Genomic DNA, 17,628 nt, shown 5'->3' on the forward strand with positions numbered 1-17,628 from the left:
ATACAACCAAATTACTTGAAAAACACAAAACAACAGAGAACGCTGGTGTCGTATTTAGAGTAAATGCCTTATACCAGTGATGTAACATACTCATGTAACTGATAGGACAATTAACATGCCAAGGACAACTTCTTTGGCATTTCATTTAAGATACGTAAAAAAACCCATAATCATCGTAAATTCGTTAACTTTTTCACCTCGTGTGCATTGTTCTGATTCAACAACATGATAAAACCTTCAATTATAGCTAATTAAAATTCAATAGTCAACTAATCTGACAAGAATCATTTTGACTCTGACTTGTCTCTTGACGGATCAGTTGGTGTTTGAGCAAGCTAATGTTTTGCGTAGTCCCTCTATTCCATCTTTGTGCTATCTTCTTCTTATAATACCTTTTGTTATGCCAGGAATACCAGTCCTTATAGTTGCAATTTCAGTGAGTGTATATTATGAAGGATACAGCACATCAAAGCTGTAAGTAAGATGAGATTTACAGGTCAACAATCATGCCATATTTTGTAACCATCCATTTTGTTTTATTGGTCTATTTTAGTTACCTTGTTAGTATAATACGTTTTAATTTTCCATTTAAAATAAAATATTACAGTTATATTATTACATCTCGTGTGTGTCATTACTTCCAATCTCACATTCATTTTCACATTCATTGTTGGTTTAAATTGATTTTGTTGTCTTTTTAACGTTTATTAATTGTTTGTCGTATTTGTCATTTTACAGTTGTTGGCTAAGTCTTGAAGGAGGCTTTATTTGGGCATTTCTCGCCCCAGTTGGAATTATAGTATCGGTAAGCAGAGTCTCAATACAAATACAAAGTTCCTGTTACAAAACAATTCTAAAACTAAAAACCGTGACTCGTACGGAAGGTGTATATTGTTTGGAGCAGGGAGGGAAGTTATTTGGTTCGCCGATTCCCTGTCGACATGAAAGCAGGTTTGCTTATATCTCGGAACACAAAATGACATTTTTAGATAATAAAACATACATAACCTATGCCATGGTTAGTAACAGTGTTCGTTAGATTTCAATTTACATTTTATAGCTACAGACGTGTTATATAATAACCTTACAATGAATAATTAAGTTAAAATATCAGTGGACGTTACAGTGATAGCAGTGAGCATAACAAAAAGGGAACAATAAAGAAATAATACAGTGAAACAACAACATAATCAGCGAAAAAGGTATATTACAAAGATAAGGAAAAAATGAACTAACATGCAGGTTGAAAGTTGGCTTTTTCTGCTTAATATGCATTGCTTGATTTAGCTTAATTTGGAAAGCTGTGTTGGCAGAGTCTATGATAGAAAACAATCCGCAGAACATGCGTTATAGCAAACCTCTGAAGTTTGTATATTTATAAGGCTACCCTCTAAAAATGACTAATTAAGTTTTTCTCCCTTTTCCTCTTTTAGATAAACGCTGTTGTTTTGGTAACAATCATAGTTGTTCGTGTCTCCTTAAAAGGAAATCCTTTGTCACCGAGTGACAATAAAAAATTCACGTAAGTACACAAAACAAAGCGAGGATACATTCTTGCGGAACGTGGGAATGCTTCATGAACATTGATTTCCTTGCTTCCGACTTAGAAAATTTGCTTCCGAACAGTTTTGCAACAACGTTCCCTTGCTTAGACAGCCTATGAACTTGAACGGCCTTCTTTTAATTGCTTGTCTTATTTATAATAACACTATTATTATTTCTAATGAAACTCTTCATTTCAGTATATACGCTATGAAATATGTGACGGGATTCATATGGGCGACGCTTGGCGCAAATTTTATGTTCAAGCCTTGCACCAACTTCAAGCTTTAAATTTCAGACAACACTTTTAATGCTCAGACGTAAAACGCAAAACAGTGTACCCATCGCCTCCCGAACTATTAGCTCAATGTTGTATTTAATCCTCAACCACTGTTAACCGGCTGGGAAAGCTTCCGTGAAGCAACAACAACTTTCAAGAACACAACACTTTATTCTCAGCCGACACACGGCCATGCTTTCTTCTTGCAGAAAAAATAAAAGGCAAACTGATCCTGACGGCAGAAGCGGTCAAACATAAACAAAATGAATAAAACAACTAAAATCTATTGAAAAGAAAAACTTTTCCCAAAGTTTTTTCAATACATTTTAGTTGTTTTATCCATTTTAGGTTTGTTTATTTTTGACCGCTTACGCTCTCAGGATTAGTTTGCCGTCCATATTTTTCGTTTTAACTAATTTACTGATCCAGGTATCAAGAGATCCGGCATCACTTATCGGTTTGTCGCTGTGATATTGCGCGGAATACCGCTGACCCCAAAGTTAGTGCAAAGAGGATTGACTCCTATCAACCCAAAAAGTCTGTAGCATTTCAAAGTGAGAATGACAGACATCGGGTGGGAAAGACGAAGAACTTCAATTTATAACCGACAGCAATAAAATCAAAAGTGTAGCTTGCCAATTTTGTAGTAAAAAGCCTAATATTATTGCACTTTCTCTAGCACTGGGGTTTGTTATTTTTTGTTTCGCTTTATTTTGTTAAGTTTAAGTTGCTTCATGCTTCATTCATTGTTTTTCTTATGTTTGTTTCAGTGCCGCATTGAGGACGGTTGTAGTATTGTTTCCACTCCTTGGCCTTTGCTGGTTCTTTGGTTTTGTCGGAGTGATGACAAATAGCCGGCCATTCCTGTACGCCTTTGTAGTGCTGTCTTCTCTTCAGGTTTGTGGCTCTGCTTACCTTCAATCATATCAAACTAGATCACCAAGGCTGGAAAGTATAGAGAAGTAAAATAACCCAGGACTTTCTTTCTGAGTAGTTAGCCCTAGAAAGAAAATTGGGGAGCACACGAAGCAAAGAAAAATTGTTTGACCTTGGAGGTCGAATAGTCGAAGTAGTGAGACTTGCGGCTCCTTTTTACTTCCTAAAAGTTAATAATTGGTAACAGAGTTAGTGTCCGCGGGCATTGATATGTATTATATTCACTTCGCCGTCTGGATTCTTATTTAAAGTTTCTGTAAGAAAGTGTCCGGTTAGGAAAGGTGTCCGCTTATGGGAAGTTGAACTGATGTAGGTGGGTAAAAAGGAACTGGGGCAATGACTAAGTGTCCTTATGTAAGTACAGTTGGTTCAAACCTTGAAACTTCAAACTCATTAACCTAACTAAATTGTAAATCGCACGTAGTGTGAGACTAGTTTCATGTGCATTGTTTTCGTTTATCACGAACAGGGATTTTTCATTCTTGTGTTTCACTGCATCGGCAACACCGAGGTGAGAATTTTTTCTAACGCCATTGTTATTAAAATGTCCTCACTCTCCTATGAAGTTCAAATGTAAACGGTAACAACTGTCATGTTCACTCGGTATGTTTGTAGTAGTTACTACTCGTTATCTACCAGCAGTGGAACTAATAATAATAATAATAATAATAATAATAATAATTTTAACCAACATTTTGTATCGAAAGCAAAGTAAAAATAATCTTCCAGCTTTATTTGAGTAGAGGTAATATGTCAAAAACGAGGGCGAGTGCTTCATTACGGCTTCCAAACACCGAGAAAAAGATGAAAGCACGAGTGCTTTTGTTGCCCGAGTTTTTGACATGTTTTCTGAAATGGAAAAATAAGAATAATGTAGTGTAAAATTTTTGCTCTTTCCTATAAGAACACGTTTGCGTGCATCATTTTTAAAATCAGAACCGGGAAGGAGGTTTGGACAGCCGGTCTAAATCAACAAAGATTTTTTTTTCCGTTTACCGTTCCGATTGAGAAAATATATCAAACACTTGAGAAAGAGTTTCATCAGCAATACAAACACCTCGAATTTCTTCAAAAATACTCTGCTGCGCGTCGAACACTGCCTCTCGTGTTTGATATATTACATGAAAAGATAGGATCCATAGGACTGTCGTTTTCAGCGCCCCTGTTCCGGGCAGCCTTTGCAGCTGACTGGGCTACCCTGATTAAATAAGGTGTCTATCTTTATACAAATTCTTCAAAGTCTTGAAAACGCACGCCAATAAAATGTATGTATCTTATAATTTCTTAATTCCAGGTACGTGGCTCAATAAAGGCGCTCAAAGATCGTCATTCACTGGAGTCAAGTATAAGACACGAACAGGTACGATGTCTGGTGCGAGTAGTTCATTGAATAACCAAATGATGTCAAAGGAACTACTTCACGGGGATTTCGCAGATTTTTTGACTAAACTGTTCTGAAATTAGTGGTAGGCAACTTAAACCATGAAAAACTTTATTTTTGAACATCTTAAGTAAGATGCAACCTTAATGTGCGGATAGAAATCAACTTCGGCTCTAAATATTGATTTTTTTCGAAGACGGGCGGAAAAGTTTTAATTTTCAAGTTGCAATCCATTTCCATCCTAGCCATCCGCAGCCAAAGACGCCTGCTAACAGTTCCAGTGCTCCAATATAGCATTAATAAAAATGGACCGTTATTTTTAGGTTTTCTACGACACAATGTTAATTTTGACTGTTCAAAAATCTTTTAAATTCCGTGACAAAGCCCCTCCAGTATAACAAGGCTTTACTTCAATTAGAATACTCAGTATCCATGATAAATAAGTAGATCACTTTAATATGTCCTACACTTATCTTCTAGAAAAAGAGATTGCAGGAATCCCGGAAAATGCACAAGAACGGAAGTTTCACGGCAGCCACTTCCGCCGAGAAAAAGAGTTTAATGAGAACAGTTCCAGGACTAGAGCTTAACAGAATGCAACGGGAGAAAGCAGTTAACGTCTAACACAAACAGCAAAGCAACGATTAAATCAACGTGGTGAAGGTTGAAAAATACCTTTCTTGCACCGTATGTTTGGGATGCGTGTCCTAATATTTTTTCAAGGGGATTATGAGGCATCAAAAGTGAACATTTAAAACAGTTGTTATTTTTTTCCGATATAAACGTATGTTCGTGGTACGCTCATTTAAAATTGAAAGGCCAAGAATGTTCAGTGGTCTGAAACAGAATGAGTCCTCCTTACCTGTTTGAAATGTGATTATAATATTGGCTCTATTTTAAGTTCTGAAGTTAGAAAAAAATCGGAAATGAAACTTGTTTTAATTCTTCATTATTAAAAATGGAATTTTCATTCAACAAGTCTGATAAATCATAAGACGTGTTTGGGATTCTAATGTGGCCTCTTACGAAAACTAGGCACTTAATGTAGCACATGCAATTAACGAATTATCAAACGTTGAAATACAGTATGACCCTATTCTAACGAAAATTGCAAACTAAAGCAAACGTAATCAAATACAGGCTGGAGTAATCATGTAAATTTATCACAATCAAAGTTTTTTTTATTTTTTTTTAATCGTTCGTGTTAGCTCGTTAAGTCGTCCCACCGGGGCCCGTTATCTAGTAGCAGGTGTGAAGCGGCTCTAAACCAGTTTTGTCTCTTTATACAGTTTATAAAACAAATGTGGATATCTTAATCTATCAATCAATCAATTAATTGAATAATTAATTAATAGTTTATACGTCCAGAGGATAATTTTTTGTAAGGTTTTAAATTTTTTTGTAGGATTACGGCTGCTTTTATTTACAATTGTTAAGCCCAAAATTTATGTTTTCAGTAGCAGTAACTAAAATTACTTAATATAAATTTAAGATATCTAATACAATGTAATTAAGTAGTAATACCATGTATACATACGGGAAAACTTAAATAAATTGTTTTTTTTATGCTGTAGACTTATTTATTCCCACTTTATATTTCTAAAGTAAATAAAGAGCTGTGCTTAGCCCCCCCCCCCCCCTCCCCCACTGATAAGCAACCCTCTTGAAGTTCAATTTGTTATAAACCCCTTTGTATTAAGCCCTTCCCCTGCTTTCCTAGATGGTAGATCGTGACAATTTACGAACAAGTATACCAGGTAAGTTTAGGCATTAAAAGTAATTGATCCTTCACACTTACTTTTTATGGTACCTTTTAAGCCCCCCCCCCCCCCCCCCCCCCTCCCTCAAAAGTCTCGAGAAGAAATGAGCCCTTGATAAAGCTTTTACGATACATGTATTTAAAAGTACCCAGAAGCACGCCAGTTTTGCAAACGTTAATCAAAAAGCCAGTTGTGGATAACAAAGTTATCGATAACTAAACTACTTTCAAAAGGAAAACTGTCGTAGTCAGATGTTGACATTTACAGTGCCTGCTGCCAGCAGCGTTTGGAAAAGCTCAGTCAAGAACTTAAAATGGCGGCTAATTATTGTCGTCGAACTCTCTTGAAAGTCGAGGCCTTAATTAGAACTGAGTGTTTTTAGTACTCAAGATTTTTGAATGCCAACAGATAAGTGTTAACGGTTTGTAGCTTGGCAGAGAACAGTCAAATACTGCGTCCTTGTGTGAAAATATTAGAAGGATAGTAAACAGGGGCATCCAGCAGATCATTTCGGTGAATATTTGTTCGGAAGGCCCGTTATCCGCCTCAGATTTTCTTTAGTGAAATGTCACCTCGGACATTCGTGATATGGGAAATATAATACCAGAGTTTTCGGAGAGGAAAACAGGCCAACTACAATTTTTGAAAAGGCAACAACATAATGAGATTTGTTCCCTAAAAGTTTCTGCCACTTTAATTTTTAGCTAGAAAATTCGAAAGATTTTATTGTGTTAGATTATACAAACGTCCCTTTAAAAGGCCCTAAACTATGCGAGAAAACAGTTCAAAGACATTCCCATACTTATGACTGAATTTCCTCTTTGGTTGCTCCTGAATAAACACAAGAGGCTTTCATATATTTGGCCTGCGAAGGCATTATCTCTTTTCGAATTCTGGTTCCGTTACCGACGCTTCTTGGAACCGAAAACTTCAGCGGAGAAGTATTCCTTCGTATTTTGACCGATTATTTATGTAACTCCCCATGGGGACTTTAAGCTTTTCAGAGAAAATGGAAACAAAATAAATAAAAATACAATATAAATATAATAAATAGGGTTCGATGACGTTGTCAATCATTTAACATTAGTATAGCACATAATGTAAATATTTGCATTTTCAGATGGACGTTTGGGTCTACAAATGTAAAGCTATTATTTATTTTGAATGTTTGTTTAATGTTTTCTTAGAAAAGATTAGTTGATTTTCCGGCCAATTATCTGCTGCTGTATCCTTGACGCAAACTGTTGAAAAGACAGAGTCCCTAAAGAACAGACAACATTCTCGAAAAAGACATATGTTGAAAAGCATTTTTCTGCCGCAGGGAAATAATCATTAGCGCCCGCACTCTGTCAAACCGAGCGAGTTAGAAGTCACGAAATAAAGAAAACCAGTTAGTTTTCGCTGAAATTCCTCGTTATTTTCAGCAAAAGTAACCTCTCTATCGCAAATGTATTTGACTAATGACAAAACTTCAGCTCTGACCCAGCAGTGAAAGTTAAATGCGTGTTAAAATGTATAAACACATGTTATGAAATGTTGTAAAAAATTAATTACACTCTTGGAATTAAAATGAATAAAGATCGCCTGAAGTAAGCTACGCGTTTATCCTTTTAATAAGACGAATATTTTGTAACATTTCGAAAAGCATTACATGTACTATATTTGTTTACCTTTTCCAGAAAGTGAATATCTAGCTAGTGTTAAATCGTAGTTTGTCTCACGACCTGGGTTTCGGTGAGATTAATATTCATAAAATGCCTCCTTCTAAATTAACAATTCTGGGATAATAACTAGTTTTAAACACTTTTTTGCCATTAAAATATCTGATATTCAATTTTGTCTTCTTTTTTCAATTAAAAATTAATAATTTAGTATCGTTTGGCCTTTATGAAAAGAACTGAAATGCGAATTTACAATTCAAGCAAAGCTGAACCTTACAACAACATAGGAAATGTTTACGTAGACACTAAATATTTACTTGCCTATTATTTGACCTAAAACAGGTAAAGTAAAGATTGTATGGCATTGTTCTGCGTTCCAAGGATAGACTCTTTTTCCACTTAACTATTCAGTAATAATTTACAAGCGTTTTCTGCAAATTCCCTTGAATTTTTTTTTCTCACTCAAAATGCTGCTCATATGACAGGTCATATCGTGTTTGACAAACGTTTCTTAATTAGGCAAAACATACTCTGCTAACATTAGCGGCAGTACGTCATGAAGTCATCTACTGCATATGGCATATGCAAATTACGAAAACGAAATGACTGTCCAATAACTCTGTTATAAACAGTGGATCCGTATATCCTTCTTCTGTTTAAACAGGCAGGTCTAATTAATAACACTTTGCGCGTCGACTACAAAGTGCGAATGTGTCTTCGACAGGAAAGTCCGTCTGCTTGGAAAATGGCTTCATCGAATGGTTTTTGTTTAATTCTTATGTTTATGGAGGTTAGAAACATATTATAAATTATTTTGATCTGTATCTTTTACCTTGTTTACAATATCCGTGCCAGAAATTCAGTTAATGTATTTTCTTCCACATTTTTTAACGCTGAATGTTTTTTTTCTGCTCGGCTAGGCTTCTGTTTCCTTTCGTTTGTCAGGCGCCTGTCCTGTTTCAAGTGGTAAGAAATACGAAGTTGATGTGCGCTCTGATTCAGTTCATTGACATTAACATTTTCTTTTCAGCGTCTAAAGCGTAATTTAATTACTGCGTTGTGTTAAAAATGAAACATATAATTTATTTAACCGCTACACAAATTCTCCATGATGGTTTTGTGTTCTAGCTAGGAGCCTGTAGAAAAGAACCCTGTGAAATTGATATGATTTTTTTTTTTTAGTTATTTAATATTTAAATCTGTACAACGTACTACGTGATTGCAAAACACGTACCCTTGGATTTTAATTTATTAATTTTAAATTTTGTCAATCGCCTTTTTAAATTGTTACTTTTAAATTTCTTGTGTCCTGACTGATTGAATCTTGTCTAGTTGTCTAAGTCTTGACGTGTTTGTGTTTGTGTTTTTGTTAGATATAATGAAATTCTATGTCATGGGGGATGCTGGCAAACTGAAAGCAAGGTCGAAACTGAAACTTCTTCCTCGGGCTTCATGCCAGAGTTTTGATGCTTTTTTAGCCATAGCGTCCCCTTGTGAGTTTCAGGAAAAGCCGAGCAAAAAAGATATCTTCTCTTTTACTAAAGACAGTAGTTTGATCTATCCCCCCATTTTGTCTGTCTTCAGTCTACTCAGACTCATCTGTTCGTTTCAAATTTTGCCACATATCATATATTGTTTCGTAGTGTGTTTTGTGGTCTTAACCAGCAACCTACTGCTAGATTGGTTAAGACTGACGTTTAGTGTAGCTTTATTTCTTCACTAATAAAATCTTAACGTTCATAAAAATGAAAAATCATCTGAAATTCGAAAATTATTTTTTTTAATAAAATTAAAAGAAATGATTATGCATACAGTTGCTATCAAACCACTCTACGTCAGAAACATTCATTTCCGCAAGTCGGGCTAATTTTATTTTTCTCCCTAAGTAAATCAGCTGTGATGGCTTAATTAGCACAAAACAAAGCAGCTCTCGATCATTTTAGACATGTCTTGACGGTGTATTTAAGTTTAACGAGGACTTACTTATTGTGTTAACAGCAACATAAGGACAATTCCAGCATTGTCATTAGCGAGTAGAAAACTTTCAAACACGTAACGATGAACACTCCGGGACCTCCTGGGTTATCGGCCAGTAGAAATTCAGTCAGCCTCGAAAAAAGGTAAAAAAAAGACTTGGACACCGGATAAATCCGGCTGTTACAGTTGAAACTATAAATTCATTTTCCATTTAACCTTGTCTTTTGCGCAGTCTCCGACCTGACTGCCGAAGTAACACTTAACAAGATTGTTGTATTAAACTCATAAAACCGCTCCCGAACGCTTAAAATCGCCCAAACAATAACACATAAAACAAAAATTAAACAACGCGAAAATATTTTACTTCTTTTTATAACAAATACACGGCTTGGCGGGCTGTGACTACACAAACAGAAGATGGTAAGCCTGTGCCGAGATTGATAATTTCTTAAACCCCTGCAGCAGACTTTTTCCAAGAACTAAAAACCTGCAATTAAAAAAGTGCATGCCAATTTGCCCACCAAGATGGTCCTTTGCTATTCTATAACTGTACTGAAGCATACTTTTTTCCCTAAAACTTAAAACCTACTATAAAAACAGAACATACCAATTTGTCCCCTTAGATGGTTCTGTACTATTCAGCATATCTAGGTTAACATGCATTTCTTTTTATACATGTATTTGTGCGTTTATTTCTTTATTTATATCGAACGTTTTCTTCAATTTGGCTCATCAGTCACCTCGCTAGATTAGCTTCTGTAGTTACGCTATGTGGAATTTTACCAGCTGCTACGGTCATGTAATTAGTGCTATTGTTGTCACGGTTGTTGTTGTTGTTGTTGTTGTTGTTGTTGTTGTTGTTGTTGTTGAAGATATTCCGAAATTTTTTCAAGAAGTTGTAGACCGAAAGATCCAGCGGAACTCCAGTGAGGACCTCAAAATTCATCAAAGACGTATTCAGAGCAACAGAAGTGGTCCAATTGTGTCAGTCATTGGAAAGCTATTTAATGTATTATAATCTGTTTTATTTAATAAAGGATTTAAATTGTTAGTATCTTAAAATTTATATCGCATCACCTCTTATGTACTCATTAAATTCTGCTCAAAAGGAAACTTCAACTACGATCCAGGATTCGACTTTTTAACAGTCGATACAGGAAACAAAACAAGAACACCATCTATTATGGTAACTGCGGGTGGTTACCAAGGAAGCTTAGTAAGGAAACATATTGGCTGCTCAACCAATCATGAATACAAGCACAATGGCTCACTTTGGTCCTACCAGGTCGCCCGCTTCAAGTTTGAGAGCAACGTTTATATACGAAGTCGCATTCGGCTGATAGGAACCAACGCTCTCTCGTTAATTGGAGAGAACATTTCCATAGATACAAATGGAATGCTTCAAACTGAATCAAGCGGCATGCTTTCGCCTTACAGTGAACCAAGATTTGTTGGAGGCTTCGTCGCCAACAGTGGTGTAGATGGTTAGTATAGCAACACGTTCCGGTGTCTTTTTTAATGCCCAGTCACACTGTCTTGAGCTGGAGTTTGGCACAACCCATAAAACATTTTTTTGGTTATGCAGCTTACCTTAATTAGTTCGTGATTGTCTTGTTCCAGAATACAGTCTATAAAAAGATTTAAAAACCCTTAATTGTTTCACGTTTTGCTTGGGAGTACTAAAATCAACGACAATTGACAACAACAATATTCCAACATTTGGATTTATGGCTACCTGTCAAGAGACGAGGCTCGAATTAGTTTTGAAACAAAAATAGCATTCCAGCTATCGGGCCGCAAAATTTCTGTAGAAACAGAAAACTTAATTATTTTCACTAAGCTTCAAGATCTAACACGCGAATAGACCATTTTGGTACGCAGTCGAACCTTTCCTTGGTTATATTTAATCTAATGCTGTATTGAATTGTTATGCAGGAGTTCCTTACGGTGGACCTGGTCGGGGTAAGTATGTCAATGGAGAGGTTGGAGGGGCTGGTCATGGCGGTCGTGGAGGAGGAGACAGCAACCTATCTTATGGCAGCCCATACGGTCTTACCGATACAGATCTTTATCTGGGTGGAAGCACAGGTAGTGTGGAAAGTTTCGATGTGGCTTTCACCTTGAAGGGGATTCGTATTTCCGGGAAACAGCGATTCTTACATTTCATACTTTATTAAGCAGTCTCGTCTTGCTGTGATCCAATGGGAGACCACTTGATAGCCACAATTTCGGGGTATTGCGTGGTATCAAATATTAACATAGATGTGATTTATTGATTTACTAATTGTTTCAAGGAGCCTTCACGGGATCAAAACTACCTGGTGTAGGGGGACCAGCAATAGAGCTAGAAGCAAGTGGGAACATCGAGATACGTAAGTAGAGTCGAACCCTATAGTACGAACACTGTGTGCAATTAATTAACAATTATTCCCAATTATTACAATGTATTTTGCATGCGGTGTTCTTCCCCTTATTCAATGCGTTCAGTCTTAGATCTTTTATCCCACGTTAGGTGGTTCCATAAATGCAAATGCCATATCCGGGCCAAGCGCATTGGACGGCAACATGATGACAGCAGGGAATTCGGGTGGTTTAGTAAGACTTCTGGCTCAAAGGGTAAGAACACGAGGGTATAACCTTCTCTAACAGTAACAGAATTCATAATATATAAATGATGGAATTCATGACCTACTTGTCCAAGCACATGTGTAAGATGTATGCAAAATGCACCAATTATCCTCAAATAATCGTTTTCAACTGTTTATAGGTAAACATTTCTCAAGGAGCAGAAATATACGTCAAGGGAAGTATAGAGTTATGTGGAAATTCCAGCAACTGTAAGGCCGGTGGTGGAAGTGGAGGGATTGTCCAAATAATATCAAGATCTGGTTTTATCGCCCCGCACGCCATCATTTTATCCGGTATAGACGATGGTTACAGAGGCGCACCAGAGGATGGTTTCTTATACATAAAGGGTCAGAATACATCTCAAACTAGAATTTGTAGCTGAATTAATTGCCTAGCATAAGAATTATCCAGCTTATAAACACAGTTCATTTGCTTGCTGGCCAATACTAAAGCATTGCTTGCCAATACAATAGAAAACTTTAAGATTTTTCCACTCTGGCGATTTTAAACGAATGCAAGAGGGAACCGGAAAATTTTCGCCGTCATTTCTTTTTTTTACAATATTGACTGCTATGACCAACAAATTTTTAACTCTTTAAAGAGGGTCGAATCTTCCAAAATCCTTTTCTAATACTGTTATATTGAAGACAAGTTAGTTTTTCTCTGATGTTTCATCAGTGTCAAAGAAAGAAAATTCCACTACCTTTTATTTGCAGGTGTCAAAGATGGGCATTTTCAAACATTTCCTAATACACCGTTCTCCTGGGGCCAAAGTCCTTTTTCAAAAACGTTGCTACCTTCCACTACCAGGGCAACCACCCAGCAAAGTACATTTCAAGGCCAGTTATCCACTCATCCTTCTCCAACAACAGCACCAGATACTGCTACTCCGACAGTCATTTTGATTTCAATGTCAAGGCCTTCTTACCAAGGTACAACGTTAAACATGACCACAAGTGTCGTCCCAGATAGCTCCGGAATCCGCTCACAATGGTTTCCCCCGTCAAGTGAAGTCAGCAGTCCAACACTACACCGTCCGCATGTTACAACGTCAAGCACTAAAGGTATGAAGCTAGGTGAAAACTACGCTGAACTTAACGACTTATCAGCTCATCCACTGAACCCAAGACGAGCGGCGTCACTTTTTTGTATTCGCTTCTTAAAACACCTTTGCATAGTATCTGATAGTATTCGTTATTTTATTTACCGAAATAAGCTAAAATTTAACCCCAGGCTACAAGTTCTGTTGTATATATTTTTTATTTTGTAAATAAGGGTTGTTTATGTCTAATCTTTTCAGCTCCACCTTCAGAGAAGGACAATGTTGAGAGTTTACGTCAACTTCTTGATCAAGTAAAGTTACTCAAGGTAAGTGTAACCGGTTCATTTTTAGCTGTAAGAATGATTACTGTTTTCAAACAAATCCATGGTATCAATCTTGACAATTTTATCTATATTGTTACCAAAAAAATATTTTTTTCCGCTGCTTTCTTATTTATATGTGTAAACAACTACATTTTGACTTTTTCAAAAATACATTCGCCCTTAAGACAATGCATGTTACTTTTGATTGATTGACGAGTTGCTACTTTATTGCAACATTTACATGTATGAATCTCAAGAAACTTTCAGTCATGTCTTTACATGTAGGCACATAATCTCAAGTTTGTTTCTTTTTTGAATTTTGTTTTAATTAGAATAAGGGCAACATCTCCATTAAGGCTACAGTCATAACAGATTTCATGGAATCGTTTGAGGGTTTAACGGTCGTAGGAAATCTAACAACAGAAATTATCAACATCAGTATTTCGTTGATACAAGAGCTTAATGGATTGATGATTTCCGAGGGATTGTCAGTCAACCAGTCAGAACTGCAGGTATTTCGGCTTAGAAACGTTGGAATAAACTCTTTTTAAAACTGTAAATAAAACATGGTGTGCCAACAGGCTGGTTCACATTAGCGACAAAACGACATAACGGCAAGGTCTCGCAAATGCAAAAACACCTCAGATTGATGTTTTATGTCACCAGTGTGAACAACATAACATAACGACATAGTTGGAACATAATAACATAAGCATTACAACATAAGAAAAGAATTTAAACGTTTGTTTATGTCATTATGTCCACGTCGTTATGTCGTTAAGTCGCTAGTGTGAACCAGGCCTAACTTAGCAGATATTAAGAAAAGTCTTGTGTAGCTTCTTCTCAAAGTGAACCTATTTTTCGCTTTTTAATTAAAACAAGGAATGAAGTTTTATCTTAATCTTGTTATAACTTATTAGTCTGTCTTACTTTTAATCAAGTTTTGTAGACCAAACAGATAAAATCGGATAACAAAAAGTTATTTAAAATTTAATAATAAATTGTGTTAGCTTGTGTTCGTCGTTGAAACAAACTTCAAGTACCATTAACATATTGCCTTTGTTTCCAAGAAGTCATGTACTGCCATAATTTTTGGACCACTTTTGTCTTATCTTTCTAGCATCAGATCTCCACGTTAGTCACTACTGTTGATGGCCTTTTGGATGACAGAGACGCTGCAGCATGGCGCGATAGTGGGATGGTAAGAATTGAGATACCGATGAAGATCTAAATGACAGCGTGAGATAATTACGTTAAGACACCCAGGTCATAAACATTTCTTATAATTCGCTCTCCCTCAAAATTTCATCAAAACAAAGAAGGCACAAACGTTTTCCCTTTGTTTTCAATGATTTGTAACCTTTCTACACTTTTATCGATAATTGGTTTCCAATGCGAAGTTTCCCTTTCTAACACTGTAAAACTGTATAACAAAAATTTATAGGAAAACATGTGGCTGTCAGTTATACTGAAAAAAATTTTAAATGTTGTTTGTTTTATTCTTGTATTGCCGGTTTATAGGTCATGAATCTTGTTGAAGCTCTAGAGAAGACCTCGTCCTTAGCTTTGAATTCTACCTCTGCAACTAATCAAAGCATCTTTTTAAGCAAGAAAAATATAGGTAAGACCGTTAGATCGAAAAGGAATTTTCACTGATTTTTACTGATATTTTGTGGTCTATAACACTACCAAGACCAAAGAGAGTCCAGATTGTAAGAAAACCTTAGCTATGTATAATGTGTATAAACACGACTGGTTGCTTACACCGCAAGCACTGAGCCAAGTCATTGCAAAGAAGAGGGCGGTGATAATTCTAGAAATTTAGAGTGCTTTTTCTGCATTTTCTTTTATAACGATTTTTCGGATGGCTTTCTTGAGACAGAAGAAAAACCCGATTCGTGACAAGAACCGATTTGTCTACTGCGGTTCTACCACTTCATATGTTACACTAACATCTCAAACATTAGTGGATTTATTTATTGGTTTGTCTTTTAGAGATGATCACCACTGTAGAATACTTCGATTCAAGCAGCAATTTAACAGTCCCTAACCCTAACAAACAATTTCGGCCAACTGGTTCAATAACCTTTCAAGCAAGTGGGTTTTCCGGCGGCACTGGTAACGATACACTTAGAGGTAAGACTATTGTATCCACGGACAAGTCATACCGGTTGCAAACTTATCGGCAAAGAACAAAGATGAAATTTCTCAAGGTACAACAGCAGAAAGAACTAAAAAAACAATTACTGAGCGATTGATAGTTTATGTTGTCAGGGTGTTTTGCGGGTGGTGAAATCGCTCAACTCTGGGTTGTAAGTAGTCCTACCAACTCACCAACCTACAACTTGATCGTTTGTGCTGTGCCTCTCGTTGTGACACAGATATTTTTCCAATCGTTATTGTTATATGACAATTGTTGCACTCTAAATAATAATATAATTACTTTCCGCCTATAAATCAACTTGACGGTTTCGTTTTAAATGAAAAATATATGAAATATAAATTAGATTAAGTTAATAAAATAAACAATGACTTAATTAATACGATTACATTTAAAGCCGCAATAAATATAAAAAAGGTGTATTTTTTATAGCTTATTTTTATCTATCAAATACATCTACCAAGTTACCAGCAACAATCTGCCCGTCAAAATGACTCGATTCCCAATTCATGTTCAGCCCTTTATACACGTGGTCAGGCTAACTTCTCGTTTCTTGCATTTGAGTCAAAGGAAAAGTTTTATGCTTTGAATGACTCTTTCAAGTGACTCTTAGTTATTTGATCAGTATTCGTTGGAGCACTTTTCGATGTTACTTATATTTAATCGTTAGGTCGACTTGTTGTGAGCATGGTTGTTTACAGAAACTTAACGTCACACTTCGCAAACATCAAACAGTCTTCTAGCGACAGGTAAATGCGGGCTTTCTTTTGGCTGTTCTGAAAAAGTGCCTTTTGTATTTAATAAAACACTATAAAACAGTCTTCAATAAGAGTGAAGCAAGGGTGAAAGAGGTAAAAGATAGATCAAGACAGTAAACATGGGACCAGAAGACTGTAAGGATAGAGATTCAGCATACTGGAAGCTCTTAACAGAACATGCTGGGATATAGTGGATACATAGTAATGCCGGCTATAAGATACTTTGCAGACAAAACATATTGGTGCTTGATTAATAGCTGTAAATATAACACATTAACCTAAAAATTACACGTCTTTTGTTATCTCCATTTGATAAAGATCGGATTTACCACAAGCTGTTCTCGACTCGGAAATAATCTCAGTTATAGCATCTTATGACGGAAGACCTGTCCATTCACTTGACAAAGAAGCTTTTTTGACATTTGGAAACAAGGTTTGTACACGGAGTAGCTAGCAAATTATTCTACAATTAAGGATTAATTTATTTTAGTAAACGATTATTTAAGAAATTAATTTGTTAATTTATACTCGTTCATTAAATTTATTCAAAATTTATTTGCCATTGCTCTCATCCCATTTATGGGAAAAGCCTCAATTATAATTTTACTTAACAATTAGACTACGAGCCCAAGTTTTCTATGACGCGAATAGTCAACAAGGCGCAACCGAGTTGACTATCGCTCATAGAAAACGGAGGTTTCGCGAGTAGTCTAATTGTTTTAAACATTTGTAGAGGTAACTCTAAAGGATTGCAGTCCAAAACTCTACAATAATTACGGGGTGCAGTTTGAAGACAAAAATAAAGAAAAGATTTTACCGCTTAAAGAGATACTAAGTGCGCGCGCGACTGATTTTTGGACAATCTGACTGTTTTCTATCGGACCGTTAATTAGTAAAACAGTGGTTCATGAGAACCAATCAGATTCGCGGATTTCCAATAGAACACAGCTGAGTTTCTACTAATTTTATTTTTAATTATCGTCATTTCCTTTGACAGAAACAAGATGGAATAGATCCACGCTGTCTTTATTGGAAATCTCTACCTGGGTAAGCATCATTATTTTAATCAAGATGTATTTATGCAGTTAGCCGGTAGCGAGCTCTAAAATCAGCCGAATGCGCTTAATAAATATTTTGAGCAACGAGCTTCAAACGAAATAAGAGTCTACACGAACCTCG

At 36.1% G+C, this 17,628-nt stretch overlaps 1 protein-coding gene across 1 annotated transcript in view; it reads left to right on the forward strand.

The window, feature by feature from the left end:
* LOC144648273 (uncharacterized) overlaps positions 1-17,628 on the forward strand; it is a 48,061-nt gene that overhangs the window by 19,613 nt on the left and 10,820 nt on the right. The window contains exons 22-44 of the mRNA XM_078507889.1: positions 408-474; positions 739-805; positions 1,434-1,522; positions 2,593-2,719; positions 3,228-3,269; positions 4,053-4,118; positions 4,620-4,760; positions 8,189-8,350; positions 8,481-8,526; positions 10,647-11,021; positions 11,473-11,625; positions 11,832-11,909; positions 12,050-12,153; positions 12,305-12,512; positions 12,882-13,229; positions 13,466-13,533; positions 13,863-14,042; positions 14,651-14,731; positions 15,052-15,151; positions 15,526-15,666; positions 16,362-16,440; positions 16,768-16,882; positions 17,447-17,496. Coding sequence (XP_078364015.1) covers positions 408-474; positions 739-805; positions 1,434-1,522; positions 2,593-2,719; positions 3,228-3,269; positions 4,053-4,118; positions 4,620-4,760; positions 8,189-8,350; positions 8,481-8,526; positions 10,647-11,021; positions 11,473-11,625; positions 11,832-11,909; positions 12,050-12,153; positions 12,305-12,512; positions 12,882-13,229; positions 13,466-13,533; positions 13,863-14,042; positions 14,651-14,731; positions 15,052-15,151; positions 15,526-15,666; positions 16,362-16,440; positions 16,768-16,882; positions 17,447-17,496 — 2,887 coding nt within the window. The remainder of the gene's footprint in view (positions 1-407; positions 475-738; positions 806-1,433; positions 1,523-2,592; positions 2,720-3,227; positions 3,270-4,052; positions 4,119-4,619; positions 4,761-8,188; positions 8,351-8,480; positions 8,527-10,646; positions 11,022-11,472; positions 11,626-11,831; positions 11,910-12,049; positions 12,154-12,304; positions 12,513-12,881; positions 13,230-13,465; positions 13,534-13,862; positions 14,043-14,650; positions 14,732-15,051; positions 15,152-15,525; positions 15,667-16,361; positions 16,441-16,767; positions 16,883-17,446; positions 17,497-17,628) is intronic.

The sequence above is a fragment of the Oculina patagonica genome, chromosome 4, assembly GCF_052425735.1.
Source record: "Oculina patagonica isolate OP01 chromosome 4, crgOcupat, whole genome shotgun sequence".
Taxonomy (NCBI): Eukaryota; Metazoa; Cnidaria; class Anthozoa; order Scleractinia; family Oculinidae; genus Oculina; species Oculina patagonica.